General features: G+C 35.3%; 1 protein-coding gene, 1 long non-coding RNA gene and 1 pseudogene across 3 annotated transcripts; all 3 read left to right on the top strand.

Moving 5' to 3' along the window:
- Positions 1-19,741, top strand: part of LOC115699821 (RNA pseudouridine synthase 6, chloroplastic-like) — a 30,707-nt pseudogene extending 10,966 nt beyond the window's left edge.
- LOC133030125 (uncharacterized) lies at positions 6,913-9,244 on the top strand. The gene is made up of 3 exons (XR_009683993.1): positions 6,913-7,430; positions 7,497-7,619; positions 8,615-9,244. It is a non-coding gene; the product is annotated as an uncharacterized LOC133030125 (long non-coding RNA).
- On the top strand, positions 9,877-11,664 carry LOC133030124 (uncharacterized). 2 transcript variants are annotated; one of them, XM_061102344.1, is made up of 6 exons: positions 9,877-10,055; positions 10,136-10,454; positions 10,705-10,878; positions 10,955-11,056; positions 11,152-11,323; positions 11,409-11,664. In XM_061102344.1, exons 2-6 carry the CDS (start codon positions 10,438-10,440, stop codon positions 11,502-11,504), a joined length of 561 nt encoding a protein of 186 aa, XP_060958327.1. In that variant the 5' UTR covers positions 9,877-10,055; positions 10,136-10,437; the 3' UTR covers positions 11,505-11,664. The 2 variants fall into 2 exon arrangements, with proteins under 2 accessions (XP_060958327.1, XP_060958326.1); XM_061102343.1 differs by lacking the exons at positions 9,877-10,055; positions 10,136-10,454 and having other exon boundaries at positions 10,485-10,878.
- Positions 19,742-21,591: the final 1,850 nt, after the last annotated feature.

Genomic DNA, 21,591 nt, shown 5'->3' with positions numbered 1-21,591 from the left:
TGAGATGCAATTTTAATTAATTATTTAATTGTTGACAAAAAGAATGTTAAAAATTTATTTACTAGAACAATTACAAAAATGTATATATATCTATATATCTATATATCTATATATCTATATATCTATATATATAATATAAAGGAAAGCACAAAATGAGTTTAGGTGGCATCTTAGATTTTTTTTATACTATTTTTAAAATTTGTAGTTTTTTTCTATTTTGTTTAGAAAACAACAACAAAAATACTTGAAACTAAATGTCCCACATTGTTTATAAATGATGTAGGCATCATCCATGTAGGTTATAAATATTATTCTTTTTAAGTCATATTAAATATAATTCATCCAAAAGTATTTTTGTTCATGGGTGGTTGATTAGTTTCTTACCCTATAAGTTTTTATTATTTTATTTTTAATGTCTTATAGTTTTTTATGTTTCATCTAATATACATTTCATTATTTATATTTTTAAAAGTAATTATTTAATAAATATTTGTTTTATAAATTTTTTATATTTGATGTAATATATAATAATAATAATATATAATTTATTATAAGTTAATTTTTTTTAGATTTTATATATAATTCTATATTTTTATTAGCCCAAAACAATATTCAAACTAAATTATTTTAAATGAAACTAAACATTTATTTTTTTTTTCTCAATATATAAAGAAAAATATAAATCAAATGAGATGTCATTTTATGAATATGTTTTATTATTTATCTATTAATATTTTATATATTTTATAATATGTCTTCTAAGTAATATATATATTTTGTAAGAGTCTCACATTATTTACAAACTATGTGAGTATTATACTTATTAACTACAAGTAAACACAATATATATTATATTTCATTAAAAAAATACAACAAGTAAAATATTTCTTCATTCACACCGATTTGTCCAAAAATTAATATTGTTTCTCTTTATAGGGGTAATTGAATACCTTATCCAATTAATTTTATATATTTATATATAAATATATATATTCTATTGATCAACTTTATATAAATATCTAAAAATTAATATTTTTTTTTCTATAGATTTGATTATTTTTGTCCATTTACTTATAATATTTGTAATTTTTTTTTATTTCATAATTACTTTAAATATACATTTTAATTAGTTTATGTATATATACATCTTAATTGAGTTTAAAAAATGTGGCACTAAAAAAGAGAAGAGACAAAAATATTCATCAATTAAAATAATAATATTAGTCTAACTTAAAAAATTGATACAAATAATTAATATTATAAATAATAATAGTAATAAAAAAGATAAGAAATCATGATTCATTAATTTAATGAATTGTTGAAAGAAAAAATTAAGAAATAATATTTTAAAATATCTACCTCTCACGTTAAAAATTTACAATGTTTAAATTATTAATACTTAAATTAATAATTTTATATAAATAAAAAAAACTATAAAAATATTTAATTTAAATATATATGAACAAAAAAATTAAGTTTTGCTATAAATGAATAAATAAAAAATAATAATTTTTTTAATTATAGAAAAATTTATACCATTATAATATATATTTGATTCATTTTAAAAAAATATATTATATTTTTAATAGCTTTTAATTATTATAAATAACCTTATTCGAAATGTGCTTTTATTTTATTGTATTATGATTAAAATTTGTGCTAATCACAAATAAAAGAAATTTTACATAAATATATTATATAATTTTATATTATTCATAAAAAAATATAAAATAGTATTAGACTGAATTGAGATTTTATTCGTGACTAAAAATTAATATCTTTAATGTAAAATTTTAAAAAAATTATTAAAACCGCGCGAAGCGCGGATCTATTCCCTAGTTTTAAATATTGGAGAATCACAACCCATTTAAAAAAAAAACAACCAACCTGCTATTAATCTCAAAAATAGCTGTTCCCCTTTCAATTCAAACCTCTTTCTTCTCTTCTTCGTCCATCGACGAAACCCTAGCTATGTCTGTTCCTTCACTGACAACCATCCGAATCATAAATCAACATCAAAGAAGTAAGTGAAATTGGAATTCAAACCCTAAAGGGTAGATAAGCAGATCTTTCAAGCCCTCCACTTCTACTGGAATTCAAATTAGCTACCCGAAATATGATCGCTTGCTACCTTGTCCCTCGCACAATTTACCTCCAAGAGTTGAACATTTGGTTGTTAGTGAAGGGGGACGTGTTCACGATTATATATGTAAAGCTTTGGATCTTCCTCCTTTGTAATTGTTCCTGTTTAGTCATGTTGTATTTTTGTCAATGCATAAGATTAATTTCTGTTATAAGAAGTTTGAGTAATTAGTGAAAAAAAAACATTTTAATTGTTTGAAGGTTTGTTGCAGATCTCATCCATTATGGAGCTATATTTTATGCCCTCGTATGTCCAAGGCCTCCTCCAACTGCAACACCAGAGCAAGTAAAGTTATTCAAGCAATACACAACACCTTCAACTTTGGTAAATAGAACTTCCATCAAAGGTAAAACCATACGAGAAGCTTAGAAAACTTTCCGGATAACACATGTAGACTAGCTTGTTGAAACTGGAACATACTTGCGCATACATGTGCATCCAAAGCGTTCTCCAAGGTAGAACACAACATTTGATGAATATTGCATCCATTCATTTTTTACTAAGCTCCACTCTTCTTGTTGACCAGGTGTTATGAAATTGACTGGAAATCAAGAATTATATCTGTGGCTAATTCTTATGTTGTTTTGGACAAACCTGCTGGTACATCTGTAACACCCTAACTAACATAGGCGTATTACGTGATTTTTAAACATCCTGTGCAGCTCGTTGCTAATCAACGAGGTTTATGGAAAACGTGATTAATTAAAATTTTTGCTTTTTAAATAAACTTGTAAAATATAATTACAAAAGACTCGGGATCCCGATTACAAAAACATTTACAAAAGTTTACTGTTCATACAAAATAAATGTCGCCTAGCGACTAGTTACAAAAATCAGCCTTGCTGTCCCGAGGATCGTACGCTCCAGGCCTGACCGCCCCGACATGTACAATCTTCATAAGCTCGCTCACGGTCCATCAGCTCTAGCCTTGCCTTTACCTACACATAAACGTAGAACTGTGAGTCGACAGACTCAGTAAGAAAAGCATAATAATATTCATACATAAAACCCGGTCATGATCAGACGCCCATACCCCTGATCATAACCCTAACTGCCGTGTCCAACACGATACTGAGTCCCCCTAACTGCCGTTACCAACACGGTACTGAGTTCTGAACGTTCATAGGGACGGTACTATTGACAAGTAACAGCCTGATCGGTCGAACCGGTCATACTCCGGCTGCTGGTCATACTCCAGCATGTACCGACGTGTTACAGTATCCACCTGATCGGTCGAACCGGTCATACTCCGGCTGCTGGTCATACTCCAGCCTGTACCGACGGGATACGTCAATAGTACGGAACCACCAACCTAAGTGTCAGCCTGATCGGTCGAACCGGTCATACTCCGGCTGCTGGTCATACTCCAGCCTGTACCGACGTGACACAGTATCCGCCTGATCGGTCAAACCGGTCATACTCCGGCTGCTGGTCATACTCCAGCCTGTACCGACGGGATACGGTTGGATGGCTCGAAGCCAACATACATAACTAATGTAATCTACAGGCTTCCTACATGCACGCTAAACATGTAATCTACATATGCATACTGTTATACTAATCTTACCTGGATTCCGAATTCAGGTGTGCTGGTCAACCTGACTGGAACTTATCTGCGCGGCGGATTACAGGCTCCTAAACCATAAAAATCACAACACAATAAGTGACACGCTAAATCACTTCCCGGGGACTTAAACTAGGAACTAAAAGTTTCCCTATCGATAAAAAGCATGGAAATACCCCTTAAAACATAAAATCGAGGAAATCTAGGGTTTCAGAATTTTCCCCAACCGGTAGACCGGTTGCCCAACCGGAATTCCGGTTCTGGGAAAATTCAGAACCCCATCCGGAATTCCGGATGCACAACCGGAATTCCGGTTCCTCGCAGGCAGCAAACTCAAAAATTCATAACTTGCTCAAATCAACTCCAAATCAATTCAAACCTTCCAGACCTACTCCATATAACCCAAATAACATTTCTAAGGCATCAAAACTATCCAGATTGCACATAATCAAAAATCACCATTAAAGCTCAAGCTTTGAGTTCTAAACTCAAACTTGAGCAAACCTAGCTAACATGCAATCAAACCAGCTTGAATCTACTTAAACATGCATAACTAAGCCTCTAGAAACAATTACAAACATCCACAACATCACGGCAACAGAACATAGACATTTCTTTCAAAAATCATGTATTTTGCATAGAAAAACCATAACTTAAATAACCTAACAATCAAGCACTACAAGAAGCTTAATTAATATCTAATAAACATGCTTTAACCTCTGAAAATAACCACAACATACAGCAGCAACAACAACCAAAAATTCATGCATGCATCATACCATTTTCATCATTTTTTTCCAAGAAACAAAGGAGAAAAAGCTAGAGAGACATACCACAATAAGAGATTACTAGAATTTAGGTTGAAGCTAGCTTGAAAATCAAAAATCCCAGCCCTTGGAACACCCTTCCAGCCGAGAGAGAAAGAGAGGAAAAGAGAGAGTGTTTTCTTTGAAATTTTTTCCAATTTTTTCTAAGTGTTGAAAATGAGGCTTTGAAGACTAAAATGAAATAAAAGGGATTCTTTTCAGCCAACAAACACTTAAAATAAACATTTCTTTTTCAATTAACAAATTCACTAAAAGACAAAATATCATTGGGGCAAAAAGACTATTTTGCCCCTCCACACTAAAATAACATAAATAACACTAAAGGGGTATTTTTGGGAAATTCTAAATTCCCGACCATTCCCGACATTCCAAATGTCTAATAAACCGCCCCAAACTACTAATATAGTAAGTTGTGATTTCTACTGAGCCAAACACCGAGTTCCTAAAATACCGGGCACCGGAATGCAAAATTATGCAAATTACTACATGACATAAAAAAATGCATCTCTGAATTCAATAATAACAGTATAATAAATTATTTAAATAGCTATAAATAATGTTCATAATTAATCATGATTAACTGCTAATTTCCAAATTAAACTAAGCGGTCTTTACAACTATCCCCCCTTAAAAGGATTTCGTCCCCGAAATCTAACCTGAATAACTCTGGATATTGAGCTCTCATATCTGATTCTAGCTCCCAGGTGGCTTCCTCCACCTTGCTGTTTCTCCAGAGAACTTTGACCAAAGCTATGGTCTTATTCCGAAGGACTTTATCCTTTCTATCCAGGATCTGCACTGGCTGTTCTTCATAAGTCATGTCTGGCTGCCGCTCAAGGCTCTCATAACTGAGTATATGAGAGGGATCTGAAACGTATTTTCTCAACATCGAGACATGGAATACGTTGTGAACTGCTGATAAAGCTGGAGGCAATGCTAACCGGGATGCCACTTGACCTATCTTCTCGAGAATCTCGAAAGGTCTTGTAAATCTAGGGCATAACTTGCCTCTTTTCCCGAAACGTTTGATCCCCTTCATCGGAGATACCCGTAAAAACACATGGTCCCCTACTTGGAACTCAACATCTCTGCGTTTCGGATCTGCGTAACTCTTCTGTCTACTCTGTGAGGCAAGCATTCTAGCTTTTATTTTCTCTATTGCCTCATTGGTCGCGCCGCACCGACTACGGACCTAAGTATTTCCTCTCCCCTGTCTCATCCCAGTGAATGGGAGATCTACACTTCCTACCGTATAACAGTTCATAGGGAGCCATCCCTATCGTACTCTGATAACTGTTGTTGTAAGAAAATTCTATCAACGGTAGATACTTATTCCATGAGCCTTCAAAATCCATAACACAGGCTCGCAACATATCCTCCAATATCTGAATTGTCCTTTCGGACTAACCATCTGTCTGAGGATGGAATGATGTACTAAATTTCAGCTTTGTACCCATTGCGCGCTGCAAACTCTGCCAAAATTTGGAGGTGAACTTCGGATCCCTGTCCGAAACTATAGACTTCGGTACCCCGTGAAGTCTTACGATCTCTCTGACATATAACTCTGCCGACTGATCCACTGTAAATGTTGTTCTAACCGGCAGAAAATGAGCAGATTTCGTAAATCGATCCACCACTACCCAGATGGAATCAAATAAACTCGTGGTCCTAGGTAACCCGACCACAAAATCCATCGTGATATCTTCCCACTTCCATTCTGGTAGGGTTAGAGGCTGCAACAACCCTGCTGGTCTCTGATGTTCAGCCTTAATCTGCTGACAAGTGAGGCATCTCGATACGAATTCTACCAAATTCTTCTTCATACCGCTCCACTAGAAGTACAGTTTCAGATCTTGGTACATCTTAGTGGTGCCGGGATGCAGAGAATATGGGGTAGAATGAGCCTCCTCAAAGATCTCATTCCTAAGTTCCACACTATTCGAAACACAAACCCTAGCTTTATACAGAAGCATCCCACTGTCTGACACTGAAAAGTCCTTGGCTTGACCAGCCAACACCTCATCTCTAATCTTCACTAACTCTGGATCCGTCATCTCAGCGACTTTTATTCTTTCCAACAGATCAGATTGCAGCGTAAAGTTGTGAAGCTGACCTACCACAAACTCAATGCTGGATCTAATCATATCCTCCGCTAGCTGAGGTGAGATCTGAACCATACTAGCCACTTGCCCGGGACCCTTTCTGCTCAGGGCATCGGCCACTACATTGGCCTTCCCAGGGTGATAGAGGATCTCACAGTCGTAATCTTTCACTAATTCCAACCAACGTCTCTGTCTCATGTTCAAATCTTTCTGAGTAAAGACACTACAAGAAAGGGGACCTTTTATCCCACTTTTTTAGTTAACAAAAATAAAAAATGGGATAAAAGATATATAAAGACTTTTTATCCCACTTTTAGATTTGGCACCTCAAATATGCAGCAAATATTTTTTTAGACAAGGGCTCTGTTTGGTAGAAAGTTAAAAAAAAAAATATTAAAGGCAAAAAAATAATTTCAAGATTCGATTTTTATGAGTTTGCCAAACAGGGGATAAATTTTTTAGGGAAACCTTTTATCCCGGTTATTAGTTAAAAACCGGGATAAAAGGGTTTAGTGTGAAACCCTTTTATCCCGGTTTTAACTAAATAACCGGGATAAAAAGTCATCCCTAAAATCCCAAACCTCAACCAGCTCGATCGACATATCAGACGTACAACCCAGAAACCCTCTCGCCCAAACCCTCACGCAAACCCTCTCGCCCAAACCCTCTCGTCTAAATCCTCGCCCAAACCCAAAAATTAACCCCAGCCCAAACTCCAGAATTCCATCCACTCCAATCGACATTGACGGCGCCGTAGAAGCTGATAACGCCTCCCGTTTGGACTTTATTCCCAGGTTTGCTCTTTCTTTTTATTTCTTTCTACATTAATTCAGTTTTATTAACTGGCCTTCATCTTTCAGCAAGTGCAAATACTTAATTGTTGAAGCCTTGTCAGTCGGCTCATGGGGAATTTTTCAGCTTTGGAACATTTCTGATGGTATAGTTTAAAGGAATTTTTATGCTAACGGCAAAAGGCATGCTGAGTAAGTTTTAGTTTATTATCTTGCACAGTTGCTTTGTTTAAAGTATATCTATGACTTAGTTGTGGATAGATATTAAAACTCGTTGACTCCTGAGAATATTTAAGGTAGACTTGTTCTTTTGGCCGGATCAGCCTCTTGTAAATTTATCTACAATTCGAGAGATGAAAAGGGAATTTAAATGGTCCATTTGTGTTATATTAATGTATTTCTATATTTTCCTGTGAGATGCGGTTCTGCTTGCCATTATTTTATGTACTAATTACAAACATATAAGATAGAGACACCAAGAAGGGAATCATGAACTATTTCATTATGAAAAGATGTTTGAATGATGACTATTTCAACCTTCAAAATATATTAGTTTGGTTCAATTTATTGATTCTGTTACCCTTTCCCTCTCAGTAGACATTTCATATATATGTTATATAAAAGGGTGATATGATGCATTGCTGAATTCCCTTCTTCATCAAACAGTTGATATTGAGCCTGAGTAGTTAAAAAATGAGCTAAGAAATTGTTATTCAGTTTCTAATTTTCAGTGGCCAAATTATAATATTGCTTGCTGGGGATTATTAAAGAAGAGGGCTCGTTGGCAGTAGTCTATTATTTGGAATTATCTTGGGGTTCCAAAGCATAAATTTAATTTTTTATTCTCTAAAGAATAGATTGCGAACCCCAAATAGATTGTTTCAGTTTGGGTTCATTGCTATCATTTTAGCTTGCAATGTATCCAACCGCTTGCAATTAGTCTATTAAACTAATTTCACTTCATTATTTTTTAGGGATTTGATAGGCTTTAAGTTTTTTTTTTTCCTTTTCCGTTAAAGTTTCAATGTTTAAGATGGCCATTCCTATTTTCCTTTAGTTTTTAGTCGAAATGCTTAGTTAATGTATGTTTGATTGCTTAATGAGAAGATGAAAGTTCAGTTTTTGTTCTTTTTATCTATTATATTTTAATTAGTTAATTTTGGTTTGTGTTTAAATTGTTGGTGTAGGTAATTGGGAACAAGTGGGACACTTACCTTGATCTTCTCCAGGCTGATTATTCTGAAGGGTGAGTAGAATTTGAAGTTTATGATATATGTATGTACTTCTATTGAGCCTTGTTTTGCTAGAATAGTAGAAAGGCTTACAATGTTAGAACCACACCACTTAGGTAGAACTCACCCCAAAAGACTAGCTTTAGAGAGATGAGAATACAGTCAATTTGAGATCCTAACATTCAACAACACTTAATCTTCTCTTATTGCTGTAATGATATTGTAATGTGTTTATCATAGTAAAAATTAATGTGTTTATATAAGTTTCAGCTTCCTAGGTTAATCAATTGGATTAATTAGAAGATGCAAGAAATCAATCCAAGCATCTTTACTTGTGCTATAAGTGCAAGTATTTACTATATTTGAAGGTTAGGAATGAAATTTTTTGCAACTTTAAAATTCTTTTAGTTTTTGTTGTAGGTGAGAGACATAAAGAGAGATGTATGTAATAAAATGATATAGTTGAATAAAAAAAAAAGATAAATAAAAAAAAAGATAAATACCAAAAAGTAGTAGTATAGGTCTTAGAAATAATTTTAGTGATCAAGTCTAACTATCAAAAATTAACATTTATTTTTCTTATGGCACTCATTGTTAACAACAATTTATTTACTTAGCTAACATTGGTTTATGTAATAGTTAGTAACTAATAGTCCTTGAAAAAGTCATTTTGAATGTGATGCAGGAGAAACTAATAAAATAAAATTAATAAAATTACAATTAGCTTATTATATATATATATATATTTATTAGTAGATTAATTTAATTTAATTTAATTACAACAGATGATGAGAGAAAGGTGAAGTTTCTGAAAAGCTTTCCAGGAGCTAAGACAAGGTTGGTTCTGTTCGCTGATATTTACACTCCTTATTTTACTAATTCTAAAGCTATTAGAGGAGTTTGAATATGTTAGATATTCATCCATAGTGAAGTAGATTCTGCGATATAAATGTACTGCGGTCGGATGGGTGACAATTATTATATTGTTAAATGCTATTTTGATTAATTTTTCTTGTTATCTAATTTACTTGCGTGCATTGTTAGATAGTTATTAAATTGAGAAATGTTGTAGAAATAGGGGAAACTATGGCCAATTGTGTGGGAAAGAATTAGAAATGAAGAAATTGAATTCATTGCATGATGACATAGTTAAAACTCTATGCAATCTTGAAAAATATTTCCCTCCATCATTCTTTGACATCATGATACATTTGAGGCGGTTGGTTACTTTTCATATCATGGTGACATAATTACAAATGATTATGCACGGGTTCAAATCACACAAGTTATTCAAGGGGAAGCTGAAATCCCATATCCAAGAGGTGCAATACGCTATGTTTGTGATGCATGTAACAAATTGGTTCCTTGGCCTAGGGAATTGATTTTGACTGAAGAGGTATGGAATAATTTACTTGTATTTACATTAATGTTAAATTATATATGAATTGTATTACAATTTTACTTGTAATTATGTAGGGTTCTCTAATTAAGAAGCTTCATAGTTCAAACAACTCGAAGGGGAAAGAGAAATGTAAAGGAAAAGAGAAGATAGTGGAACATCTTGATTCCACTAAATCTTATGAGAAATTCATTGCAGAGGTACTTGACAAGACTCATATTTCTCTTCAGGCCATGTTCTTGGAATATATGAGAGTAAAAGGTAAAAATGAGTTTGTGAGGGTTCCTGTTAACCCATCCTTATTCTACCGGTTCACATCTACATAACTTCCGAAGATGTCATACAAGTGGCCACCCAAGATGAACTTACGGGTTCAGCTATGTTATTGGGACTAAGGTATTTCATTAACTTTGATTAATATATCATATAGTCATATATTATGTTAGTGGAGTTTGAATATCTTAGATATTCATCCGTAGGGAAGTAGGTTCTGGGTTTGATTGACTGTGTGGAGATATAAGGAAAAACTCTACCCATTTGTTGTATTGCTATGCACTTAAAAAAATTTCGGGAATGTTATGGAAATAAGGGAAACTCTGCCCATTTTTTTTAGGACTCTATTTGATTTTTTTTCTTTTTTAAACAGATGCATTTGGGAAAATTTAAATCAAAGACAAAAAGAGTTATACAAGTTTTATGATGTCGAGCTTCTTAGTTATAACAATGAGCAGGACAAGGTGATAGCCATCAATCAATTATCAATTTGGTTAAACACTATGACTCATGTAGGACAATATTATTTTATACCATGGAACATAGGGTAAGAATCACACATCTCTTTCACTTTCCCTATGATATTTATTTTTATATTAATATAACATTGTTACTTTTTTCAGCAAGCATTGGATGTTGATTATAGCAATGACATCGGGAAGAGTTGTATTCTTAAACCCGCTTAAATCTAAAATCCCGTCAGACATTGCTCAGATGATAAAGGCGTAAGTTTAGAACTTTAAGTTATTCATTCTAATATAATCATCAATTAATAAATTCTAAATGCTTAAATTATAATTTTTTTTAATGTCTTTAACAGTGCATATGCAAATATTAGTTCAAATGCTATTGTATTTGGCAAAAATGGACCGGAGATATGGACATTTGCTTGTCCAAAGCAACCATACAATTACGAATGTGGTTACTATGTACTAACTTACATTCGTGATATGCTTCAACATTCAAATCCCATTGAAGCCATAAAAGCAAAAGTAAGTATATACTCATTTTTACTATAAATACAAACATATAAAAGTATTATCTTCTTAATTAGTTTTATTTTTTTTAAATTGACAGTTTGGCGGCCTATCCCAATATTCTGAGGACGATCATCTCTTACCGCTTCGACAACAGTGGTTAAGTCAATTGCTTCCCTTGATATATAAAAATTAACTAGTAGTCTTTTATTGTATTTTTTTAGACAATGCGTAGTATTTAATTTAGAGATTTATGCATAATATGTAAAGTGTTATTTAGAATTGAACTTACAAATTATTATTGTTGTTATTAAAAATGATATTAATCATTTATTTTAAATTAAGTTTTTTTTATACATACTCTATATAATTATAAAGAGAAAAATTATATTTATTATTATTGAAAAAAAATAAATGAAATGAAATGTAATAAAATTAAAAGAAAAAAAATAAAAAACCTATACATTTCAAATTAAAGGTCACTTTTAAATTTTATAAAAAAAAAAAAAAAGTGGGATAAAATGCACATTTTTATCCCAGTTTTTTCATAAAAAGTGGGATAAAAGGGTACATTTTATCCCACTTTTTTCATCAAAAGTGGGATCAAAAGTACCCTTTTATCCCACTTTTCTCTAAAAACTGGGATAAAAGGGGTACTTTTTATCCCGGTTTTTTAGAAAAAACCGGGATAAAAAGTACCCCATTTATCCCGGTTTTTTAAATACCTTTTATCCCACTGGCATACATCCCGGTTTTCATATTAGCGAAAACCGGGATAAAAAGCCTTAAAAACCGGGATAAAAGGCCTTTCCTTGTAGTAGTGAGAAATACTTGAGACTTTTATGGTCGGTATAGATTTCACACCTTTCTCCGTAAAGGTAATGCCGCCAAATCTTCAGTGCGAAAACCACTGCGGCCAACTCTAGATCATGAGTCGGGTATCGCTGTTCATAATCCTTTAACTGACGGGAGGCATAAGCGATGACCTGATCGGCTTGCATCAACACACACCCCAGACCCTGTCTAGATGCATCACAATAAACTACAAACTTTTCATTGTCCGAAGGCAAAGCTAGCACTGGAGCGGTAATCGACCTCTGCTTCAACTCCTGAAAACTAGCTTCGCATTTGTCTGACCAAATAAATCGCTGATTCTTCTTTGTAAGTTCGGTTAGGGGCATTGAAATTTTTGAAAACCCTTCCACGAACCTACGGTAATACCCAGCTAAACACAAGAAGCTTCTGATCTCTGTCACTGTCTTCGGTCTCGGCCAATCCCTGACGGATTCGATCTTCTCGGGATCTACCTTGATCCCATCTTTGCTCACAATGTGCCCTAGGAAGGACACCTGAGATAGCCAAAATTTACACTTCTTGAACTTGGCATAAAGCTTGTGTTCCCGAAGCCGTTGCAGTACCATCTGAAGATGTAATTCATGCTCCTCTCTGATTGAGAGTAAACGAGGATGTCGTCGATAAACACAATCACACAGATATCGAGGAAATCCTTGAATACTCTATTCATCAAGTCCATGAATGCTGCAGGAGCATTGGTTAGTCCGAACGACATAACCAAAAATTCGTAATGTCCATACCTAGTGCGGAAAGCCGTCTTCGCAATGTCCTCCTCTCGGATTCTCAACTGATGATAACCCGAATGGAGATCAATCTTAGAAAAGACCGTCTTTCCCTGAAGCTGATCGAACAAATCATCGATCCTAGGTAATGGATATTTATTCTTCACCGTCAGCTTGTTCAATTCTCTGTAGTCGATGCACATCCTCATAGATCCATCCTTCTTCTTGACGAATAAAACCGGGGCTCCCCAGGGTGACACACTGGGCCGAATAAACCCTATGTCAAGCAACCCTTGGAGCTGAATCTTTAATTCCTTAAGTTCAGCTGGAGCCATTCTATACGGGGCTTTGGAAACCGGTTCCACCCCTGGTGCCAAATCTATCACGAAGTCAATATCCCGCTGAGGTGGTAACCCGGGAAGTTCTTCGGGAAAAACATCCAAAAATTCCCGAACCACCCTGATGTCCTCTGGCCGAATGGTATCTGGCCGAGTGGTGTCCACCACGGCCAGAAACCCTAAACAACCGCCATGCAATAACTCTCTAGCTGACATGGCCGAAATCACCGGGATACGAGATCCCTGAACTGAACCAACAAACACAAATGGTTCTTCACTTTCCGGTTGGAAGATCACCATCTTCCTTTTGCAATCAATGCTCGCCGAATATTTAGATAGGAAATCCATTCCTAAAATAATATCAAACTCTACTAAACTCATCTCTATCAAGTAAGCACTTAACTCTCTACCATATATCCTGATCGACATAGACCTAATCCACCTGTTGGAGATAACCAACTCTCCTCCAGGTAATAGGGTTCCAAACCCTAATTCATAACTATCGTACGGTCTATCCAATTTACTAAAGACTCTGGCTGCCACATAAGAATGTGTAGCCCCAGAATCAAACAGTACTGAGTAAAGTGAGTTATTAACAGAAAGCTGACCTGTCACAACTGATGGGCTGGCATCTGCATCAGCCTGAGTGATGGCGAACACCCTGGCTGGAGTGGGTATCGCCGGAGCTCTCGGTGCCTCTGAGCGGAGCTGGGGACAATGCCTCTTGAAGTGTCCGGGCATGCCACAGTGAAAGCATCCCTGACGTTTGCACTCACCCCGATGGTGCCTTTTGCAGCTAGGGCACTCGGGATAGGAGAATCGGGTCTCGGTACCACCGGAACGACTACCTCTATTCTGGTTCCCCCGGAACCTCTTGTTCTGACTCGAGCTACCGGATGCAGTGGGTGCTCTCTTCCACTGATCAATGGCCGAACCACTACTCCCCCTGCTAAAACCTGATGCAGGAGGGGTAGGAGCCCCGCCACTCGCCGGAGTACTAGCTGACTCCGACATACACCCAACTGCGCCCTCAGCTCGCAGTGCCTTCTCCACCATCTGAGCATAGGTGGTGTTGTCGTCCGTGGTGATCATCAAATCATGTTTGATCTTCGCATTCAACCCATCCAGGTACTTCTCTTTCTTGCTGAAATCGGTCGACACAATTCCCGAGGCTAACCTCGCCAACCGGTCAAACTGAGTAGTATACTCGGTCACGCTCATATTCTCACGCTGGGTCAGCTGAGCAAACTCTTTCCTCTTGGCGCTTCTGACCGCCTCATTGTAATACTTGGCGTTGAAGAGTTCCTGAAACCTTTCCCAGGTCATGGTGGAGACATCGTGAATCTGAGACACCATGTCCCACCAGACCAGAGCGTCCTCCTGGAACTGGAAAGTGGCACACACCACTCTATCATTACCGGTGACACCCATGAAGTTCAGGATTTTGGTAATCACCGTCAGCCATTGCTCGGCCTTCATTACGTCTGGACCTCCCAAGAAAACCGGAGGTGCTTGCTTCCGGAACCGTTCATACAAAGGTTCCAATCTATTGGCCGCCACCACTATCTCGGCCTGGGCAGCAGGGGCAGGTGCCACTGGAACTACGGGCACTGGAACTGCAGGAGCACCCTGCTGTCTCAACCTCTGAATCTCGAGGTCTTGCTCTTCTATCTGGGCTTGCATCTCAGCAAACCGAACCTCCCAATTCTTGGCTCCCTGATCGGCTGGGGGAGCCTGGGCAGCCTGTGGCGGGTTCTCATCACCCCGACCACGAGCCCTGCCTCGGGGACCTCTACCTCGGCCCCTAACTGGCGGGAGAAACTGAGCTCCCTGACCTTGATTCGACCCCACTGAATTGCCCTGACTCCTGGTAGTCCGCCTGGCGTCCATCTAGTTAGAACTTCCTGCGAAACCAAGAGTTGGCATATCAGGTCGTATTCAAGGAGAGCTTACTAATGCCGCTTAATTTGGAAATTAAAAACGAAACATGCGCCTACTCTACTATCAGGCTACTAACATGCTTCCTAACAGGCTTTTCTTATTCATAAATAAATAAATAAACTACTAAAGCAATAAAGGCTTACTGAACCGTGAAACGAGCTAACTGCTGATGATGATTGTACATGTCGTGACGATCTTCGGAAGACAACCTGGCGGCTCTGATACCAAATTGTAACACCTTAACTAACATAGGCGTATTACGTGATTTTTAAACATCCTGTGCAGCTCGTTGCTAATCAATGAGGTTTATGGAAAACGTGATTAATTAAATTTTTTGCTTTTTAAATAAACTTGTAAAATATAATTACAAAAGACTCGGGATCCCGATTACAAAAACATTTACAAAAGTTTACTGTTCATACAAAATAAATGTCGCCTAGCGACTAGTTACAAAAATCAGCCTTGCTGTCTCGAGGATCGTACGCTCCAGGCCTAACCGCCCCGACATGTACAATCTTCATAAGCCCGACATGTAGAACTGTGAGTCGACAGAATCAGTAAGAAAAGCATAATAACATTCATACATAAAACCCGGTCATGATCAGACGCCCATACCCCTGATCATAACCCTAACTGCCGTGTCCAACACGATACTGAGTCCCCCTAACTGCCGTGTCCAACACGGTACTGAGTTCTGAACGTTCATAGGGACGGTACTATTGACAAGTAACAGCCTGATCGGTCGAACCGGTCATACTCCGGCTGCTGGTCATACTCCAGCCTGTACCGACGTGTTACAGTATCCACCTGATCGGTCGAACCGGTCATACTCCGGCTGCTGGTCATACTCCAGCCTGTACCGACGGGATACGTCAATAGTACGGAACCACCAACCTAAGTGTCAGCCTGATCGGTCGAACCGGTCATACTCCGGCTGCTGGTCATACTCCAGCCTGTACCGACGTGACACAGTATCCGCCTGATCGGTCAAACCGGTCATACTCCGGCTGTTGGTCATACTCCAGCCTGTACCGACAGGATACGGTTGGATGGCTCGAAGCCAACATACATAACTAATGTAATCTACAGGCTTCCTACATGCACGCTAAACATGTAATCTACATATGCATACTGTTATACTAATCTTACCTGGATTCCGAATTCAGGTGTGCCGGTCAACCTGACTGGAACTTATCTGCGCGGTGGATTACAGGCTCCTAAACCATAAAAATCACAACACTATAAGTGACACGCTAAATCACTTCCCGGGGACTTAAACTAGGAACTAAAAGTTTCCCTATCGATAAAAAGCATGGAAATACCCCTTAAAACATAAAATCGAGGAAATCTAGGGTTTCAGAATTTTCCCCAACCGGTAGACCGGTTGCCCAACCTTAATTCTGGTTCTGGGAAAATTCAGAACCCCATCCGGAATTCCGGATGCACAACCGGAATTCCGGTTCCTCGCAGGCAGCAAACTCAAAAATTCATAACTTGCTCAAATCAACTCCAAATCAATTCAAACCTTCCAGACCTACTCCATATAACCCAAATAACATTTCTAAGGCATCAAAACCACCCAGATTGCACATAATCAAAAATCACCATTAAAGCTCAAGCTTTGAGTTCTAAACTCAAACTTGAGCAAACCTAGCTAACATGCAATCAAACCAGCTTGAATCTACTTAAACATGCATAACAAAGCCTCTGGAAACAATTACAAACATCCACAACATCACAGCAACAGAACATAGACATTTCTTTCAAAAATCATATATTTTGCATAGAAAAACCATAACTTAAATAACCTAACAATCAAGCACTACAAGAAGCTTAATTAACATCTAATAAACATGCTTTAACCTCTGAGAATAACCACAACATACAGCAGCAACAACAACCAAAAATTCATGCATGCATCATACCATTTTCATCATTTTTTTCCAAGAAACAAAGGAGAAAAAGCTAGAGAGACATACCACAATAAGAGATTACCAGAATTTAGGTTGAAGCTAGCTTGAAAATCAAAAATCCAAGCCCTTGGAACACCCTTCCAGCCGAGAGAGAAAGAGAGGAAAAGAGAGAGTGTTTTCTTTGAAATTTTTTCCAATTTTTTCTAAGTGTTGAAAATGAGGCTTTGAAGAGTAAAATGAAATAAAATGGATTCTTTTCAGCCAACAAACAATTAAAATAAACATTTTTTTTTTCAATTAACAAATTCACTAAAAGAGAAAATATCATTGGGGCAAAAAGACCATTTTGCCCCTCTACACTAAAATAACATAAATAACACTAAAGGGGTATTTTTGGGAAATTCTAAATTCCCGGCCATTCCCGACATTCCAAATGTCTAATAAACCGCCCCAAACTACTAACATACTAAGTTGTGACTTCTACTGAGCCAAACACCGAGTTCCCAAAATACCGGGCACCGGAATGCAAAATTATGCAAATTACTACATGACATAAAAAAATGCATCTCTGAATTCAATAATAACAGTATAATAAATTATTTAAATAGCTATAAATAATTTTCATAATTAATCATGATTAACTGCTAATTTCCAAATTAAAGTAAGCGGTCTTTACAACATCAGTATGTAACAATTCCATAACTTTTGTATTATGTTGATGTGACATAAAAGCTCTCTTGGATAAATAATATTGCTGTATGTATTTATGCATCTTTGTAAGTGGCTATAATTGAAAAAAGGTAAGAAAAGTTGGTTGGCAGATACTTAAATTAAGATGCTGTGTTTGCTGTGAATTTATGTAGCAGTAACAAGATTTTGGTTTCTGTTTTGAATGTACAAAGAGTTTTTAGCGGGGGTTATAACTTGAACCTTGATGAACTTTGTTGTTGTTGTTCTTGTTATTTACACTGAATGATGCTACGCACTTTGGGTCAGGTAGGAGGAACCACTGACAACATTGAGGAAACTTGTGCAACCTTTGCAACTCGTGCCTTGGGATTAACAAGCCCATTAAGGACTACACACTAGATTGACAATTGTACAGAAGGATGGTAATTCTTATTTAAGTTGTTGTGATGTGATCTGTTTCTTCTTGGTTGCTGTTTTAAGATATTTGATTTAATTTAAGCCCATTAGGGACTTACACCAGATTGATAATTTTACGGAATAATGGTATAATTGATATTGAAGTTGCTGTCATGTGATGTATTTTTCTTGGATGGTGTATCAAGATAATTGAAGGTGTGGAAATAATGCCTATTTTAATTCTCTTGCAGTGTTGTGTTAGCTAGGACCAAAGAGTATTGCTCAGTTTTTCATGGAAAAATCAGAGTAAGTGAATATGGTTTTATTTCTTGCAGTTTTTCCCTTGTAGAGAGGGCATACAACATTAACTCAGTCAGAAGTGACCAATATTGCAATGAATGCAATGCAGAAATAAAAAGCTCATAATTACATGTTACAGGTGTATATGGGTACATAGTCATTTAAGTAACTTGGACCATTTGATCTCAAGGCCAATTGCTTCATAAGGAATTTGTTTTATGTGAATATCAGGAGAAAACGGTCAAGAAGCTTTATCTTTCTCTTGCTGCTGCTCCTTTACCAATTGGAATAATTACTCACTACATGCGTCCAATTAACATGGCTTCAAGACTTGTCTCAGAAGGTAATCATATCTTATTGATAATGGATGATTAGAAACTTTCTTTTAATTAGGCCTTATTTACTGAACAGCAAGGATGGATGTTGTGTCTGCAATCCTTATCCCTTCGTGTGTTTATTTATCTCTTTGGGACACTAAGATTGAGAATGTGGTCACATAATTAGTTAATGGGTTATCAATAATTGCTGTCTTCACTCTTCATCGATAATAGTGTATGATTGAGATTGAAAGCTTTGTCTTTATTGTTTGATTATATGTTATCTATCCAATTCTTGAATCCCTGACCATAAACTCTAAAATATAAGGTCAAGAAATATACAAGAGAAAGAAAGAAGAAAGGGTTGAGAGTTTTGAGTGGAAGAGTGTTCAGTCCAATCCAAACACCATGGAAGAAGAGAAAGAGGAGAAAGTGAGGATCTACGTTGGGGGTTTAGGGGAGTCAGTGACGGCGGACGAACTCAGTCGGCTCTTTTAGTTGACTGGCGGAGTGGTTGACTCTGTCGACTTCGTCCGCACCAAAGGTCGCTCCTTAGCCTATGTCGACTTCCTCCCTTCCTCTCCCAAGTCACTTTCCAATCTCTTCGCCAAGTACAATGGAAGGAGGCAAACTCAGACTCGAAAAGACCAAAGAACATTATCTCATTCGCTTGAATCGAGAGTGGTCACAAGAAAAGCAGAAGACAACATTGTGAAATTTTTGATGATTTCTTCCTCTTTTTTTTTTTTCTTCTTATTATTAATATTACTATAATTGGTGTGATCCATAGATCAATTGTTATTTAGCTTTTGTTTTATTTATTTATTTTTTTTTTTGTTTTTTTAACCTTTGTTTTATTTTTTATCTTTTTTTATTTATTATTTAGTTCGCCATAAAGAATTTAAAAATTAAATATCTATGTATTCCTTTTCCTATTATAATTTGGACATTCTTATTCTACTAGATTTATATACTATATTTATAATAATACTTACTCTATTTTAAGGACGGAAAGTAACGAAACAGAAATTAAAAACGCAATAGCAAACTGCTTGACATATGAATCTTCTCCAAAATCTTTTGTTGGATTACACGAAATAGTGACTAACATCCAAATTTCAGAGTTGACGAAAAATCTGCAACTGAATGAGGTAAAAACTACTATAGTATTTACTTTATAAAACTTTCGTTTCAATATCATACTATTATTAACACCATTTGATTTGGATGTAGAAAAAATACTTTTGGATTGAGGCGGCAATAAAAATAACTGATACTCTCCAGAATTTTTATTACATGTCATGTGACGCATGTCATAAAAAAATAGATTTATACAATCGCGATGAGAAAATCATATGTGACAAGCCAACATGCGGCCAAGAAGGATTTCCTACACCACGGTATATTACAAAAAACATATGATGTTATTGAAATTAAGTTAAAATAAAAAAAATATACTGACAATCTTATTATGCATTTTACAGTTCTATAGCATATGTTGAACTTGATGACAATACAAAGAGCCTATCTGCTGTCATGTTCGTAGATATTGTGAAAAAAATATTTTCGTGTAATGCTGCCCAACTAATGAAATATACTGCAGAGGTGTAGTTTTTAAAAAATAAAATAGTTTTACATGCCTTTCATAAGTTGATTTTTTAATTACATAAATTATGCACACCATGTCTAATCATCTTAAATGAAAATACATCACTGTTTGCAGGAACATCGCCGCTTTGTCGACACTACCATATTCAATTTATCAAAGAAAAAATGCATAATCCAGATATATGCGAACCCGGCTAGAATGAAAAGTGCAAAATACAAAAATTACACTATTGTCTCTATCAAAGAAAATGAAGATTGAAATCCACCAATGACTATCATTAATTTTTTTATCTACAATTTTTAGACTAATGCTATCTTCAATTATCAACAATTTAGAGATTAATTTTTAATTTTCTTTTTATCTTACTCCCATTTAAGTAATGTTTCTTTAAATATTGGAACATCAATTTTTAGTTTATTTTTGGATTAACTTAAGAATATATTTAAATTATTAAGCTTTCTTAAACACTAATATATTGCATTCAGTATTCAATAATAATCTCACTTTCAAATAACATCGAAAAAACTTAGCATAAAATTTAATATACGTGCCTCGCACGTAGTTTTTTTGCTAGTATATATATATAAAGGAAAGCACAATAAAAGTTTAGGTGACATTCTATTTCTTTTTCTTTATATTTTTCCTATTTTGCGAGACATTCTCTTATTTTATTTTTTTTGAAAAATATACTACACATATAAATTAAAAGTCCCAATTTAAAAACCTTTTAGATGTTATCCATATAAGTTATAAGTAGTAGTTTTATTATTTTACTTTCTTTTATCTAAGAAATATTATTTTTTATGGGTGATTGATTAATGTCTTACCTAATAATTTTTTTTTTTTTATATATTTGTATAAGTAGTTATATTTATCTTCTAATAATTAACTTTATAGTAATATTTTTTAATTTTATATATATTTAGTTTATGAATTTTATTTTACTATTTTAAATTTTTATATTGTTATGTGTTCGAGTTAAAAATACTTTTTTTTATAACTAAAATTTTTTTATATTATTATAAAATATTTTCTCTTAAATTTTTATTTTTTTATATTGTTATTGTTATAAATATTAATAATCATGTGGATGTCCAAATTTTTTACTTATTACCATTAATTGTAATCAACATTCCTCTTTTTCTTAGTTTCCTTTTTTCTTAGTTTCTTAATATTTCACTCTTGTATTTGTATAAAAAGGG

The sequence above is a fragment of the Cannabis sativa genome, chromosome 8 (genome assembly GCF_029168945.1).
Source record: "Cannabis sativa cultivar Pink pepper isolate KNU-18-1 chromosome 8, ASM2916894v1, whole genome shotgun sequence".
Taxonomy (NCBI): domain Eukaryota; kingdom Viridiplantae; phylum Streptophyta; class Magnoliopsida; order Rosales; family Cannabaceae; genus Cannabis; species Cannabis sativa.
Note: the sequence above shows the minus strand (reverse complement) of the source record. Positions and strands in the feature narration are given on the sequence as shown.

Excerpts from the sequence above, each read along its gene's own strand:
- LOC133030124 (XM_061102343.1), top strand. The coding sequence starts at position 10,637 with ATGGAAATAAGGGAAACTCTGCCCATTTTTTTTAGGACTCTATTTGAT. Across the intron at positions 10,879-10,954 it reads TTTATACCATGGAACATAGG|CAAGCATTGGATGTTGATTA; the intron begins GTAAGAATCACA and ends TACTTTTTTCAG. Across the intron at positions 11,057-11,151 it reads ATTGCTCAGATGATAAAGGC|TGCATATGCAAATATTAGTT; the intron begins GTAAGTTTAGAA and ends TGTCTTTAACAG.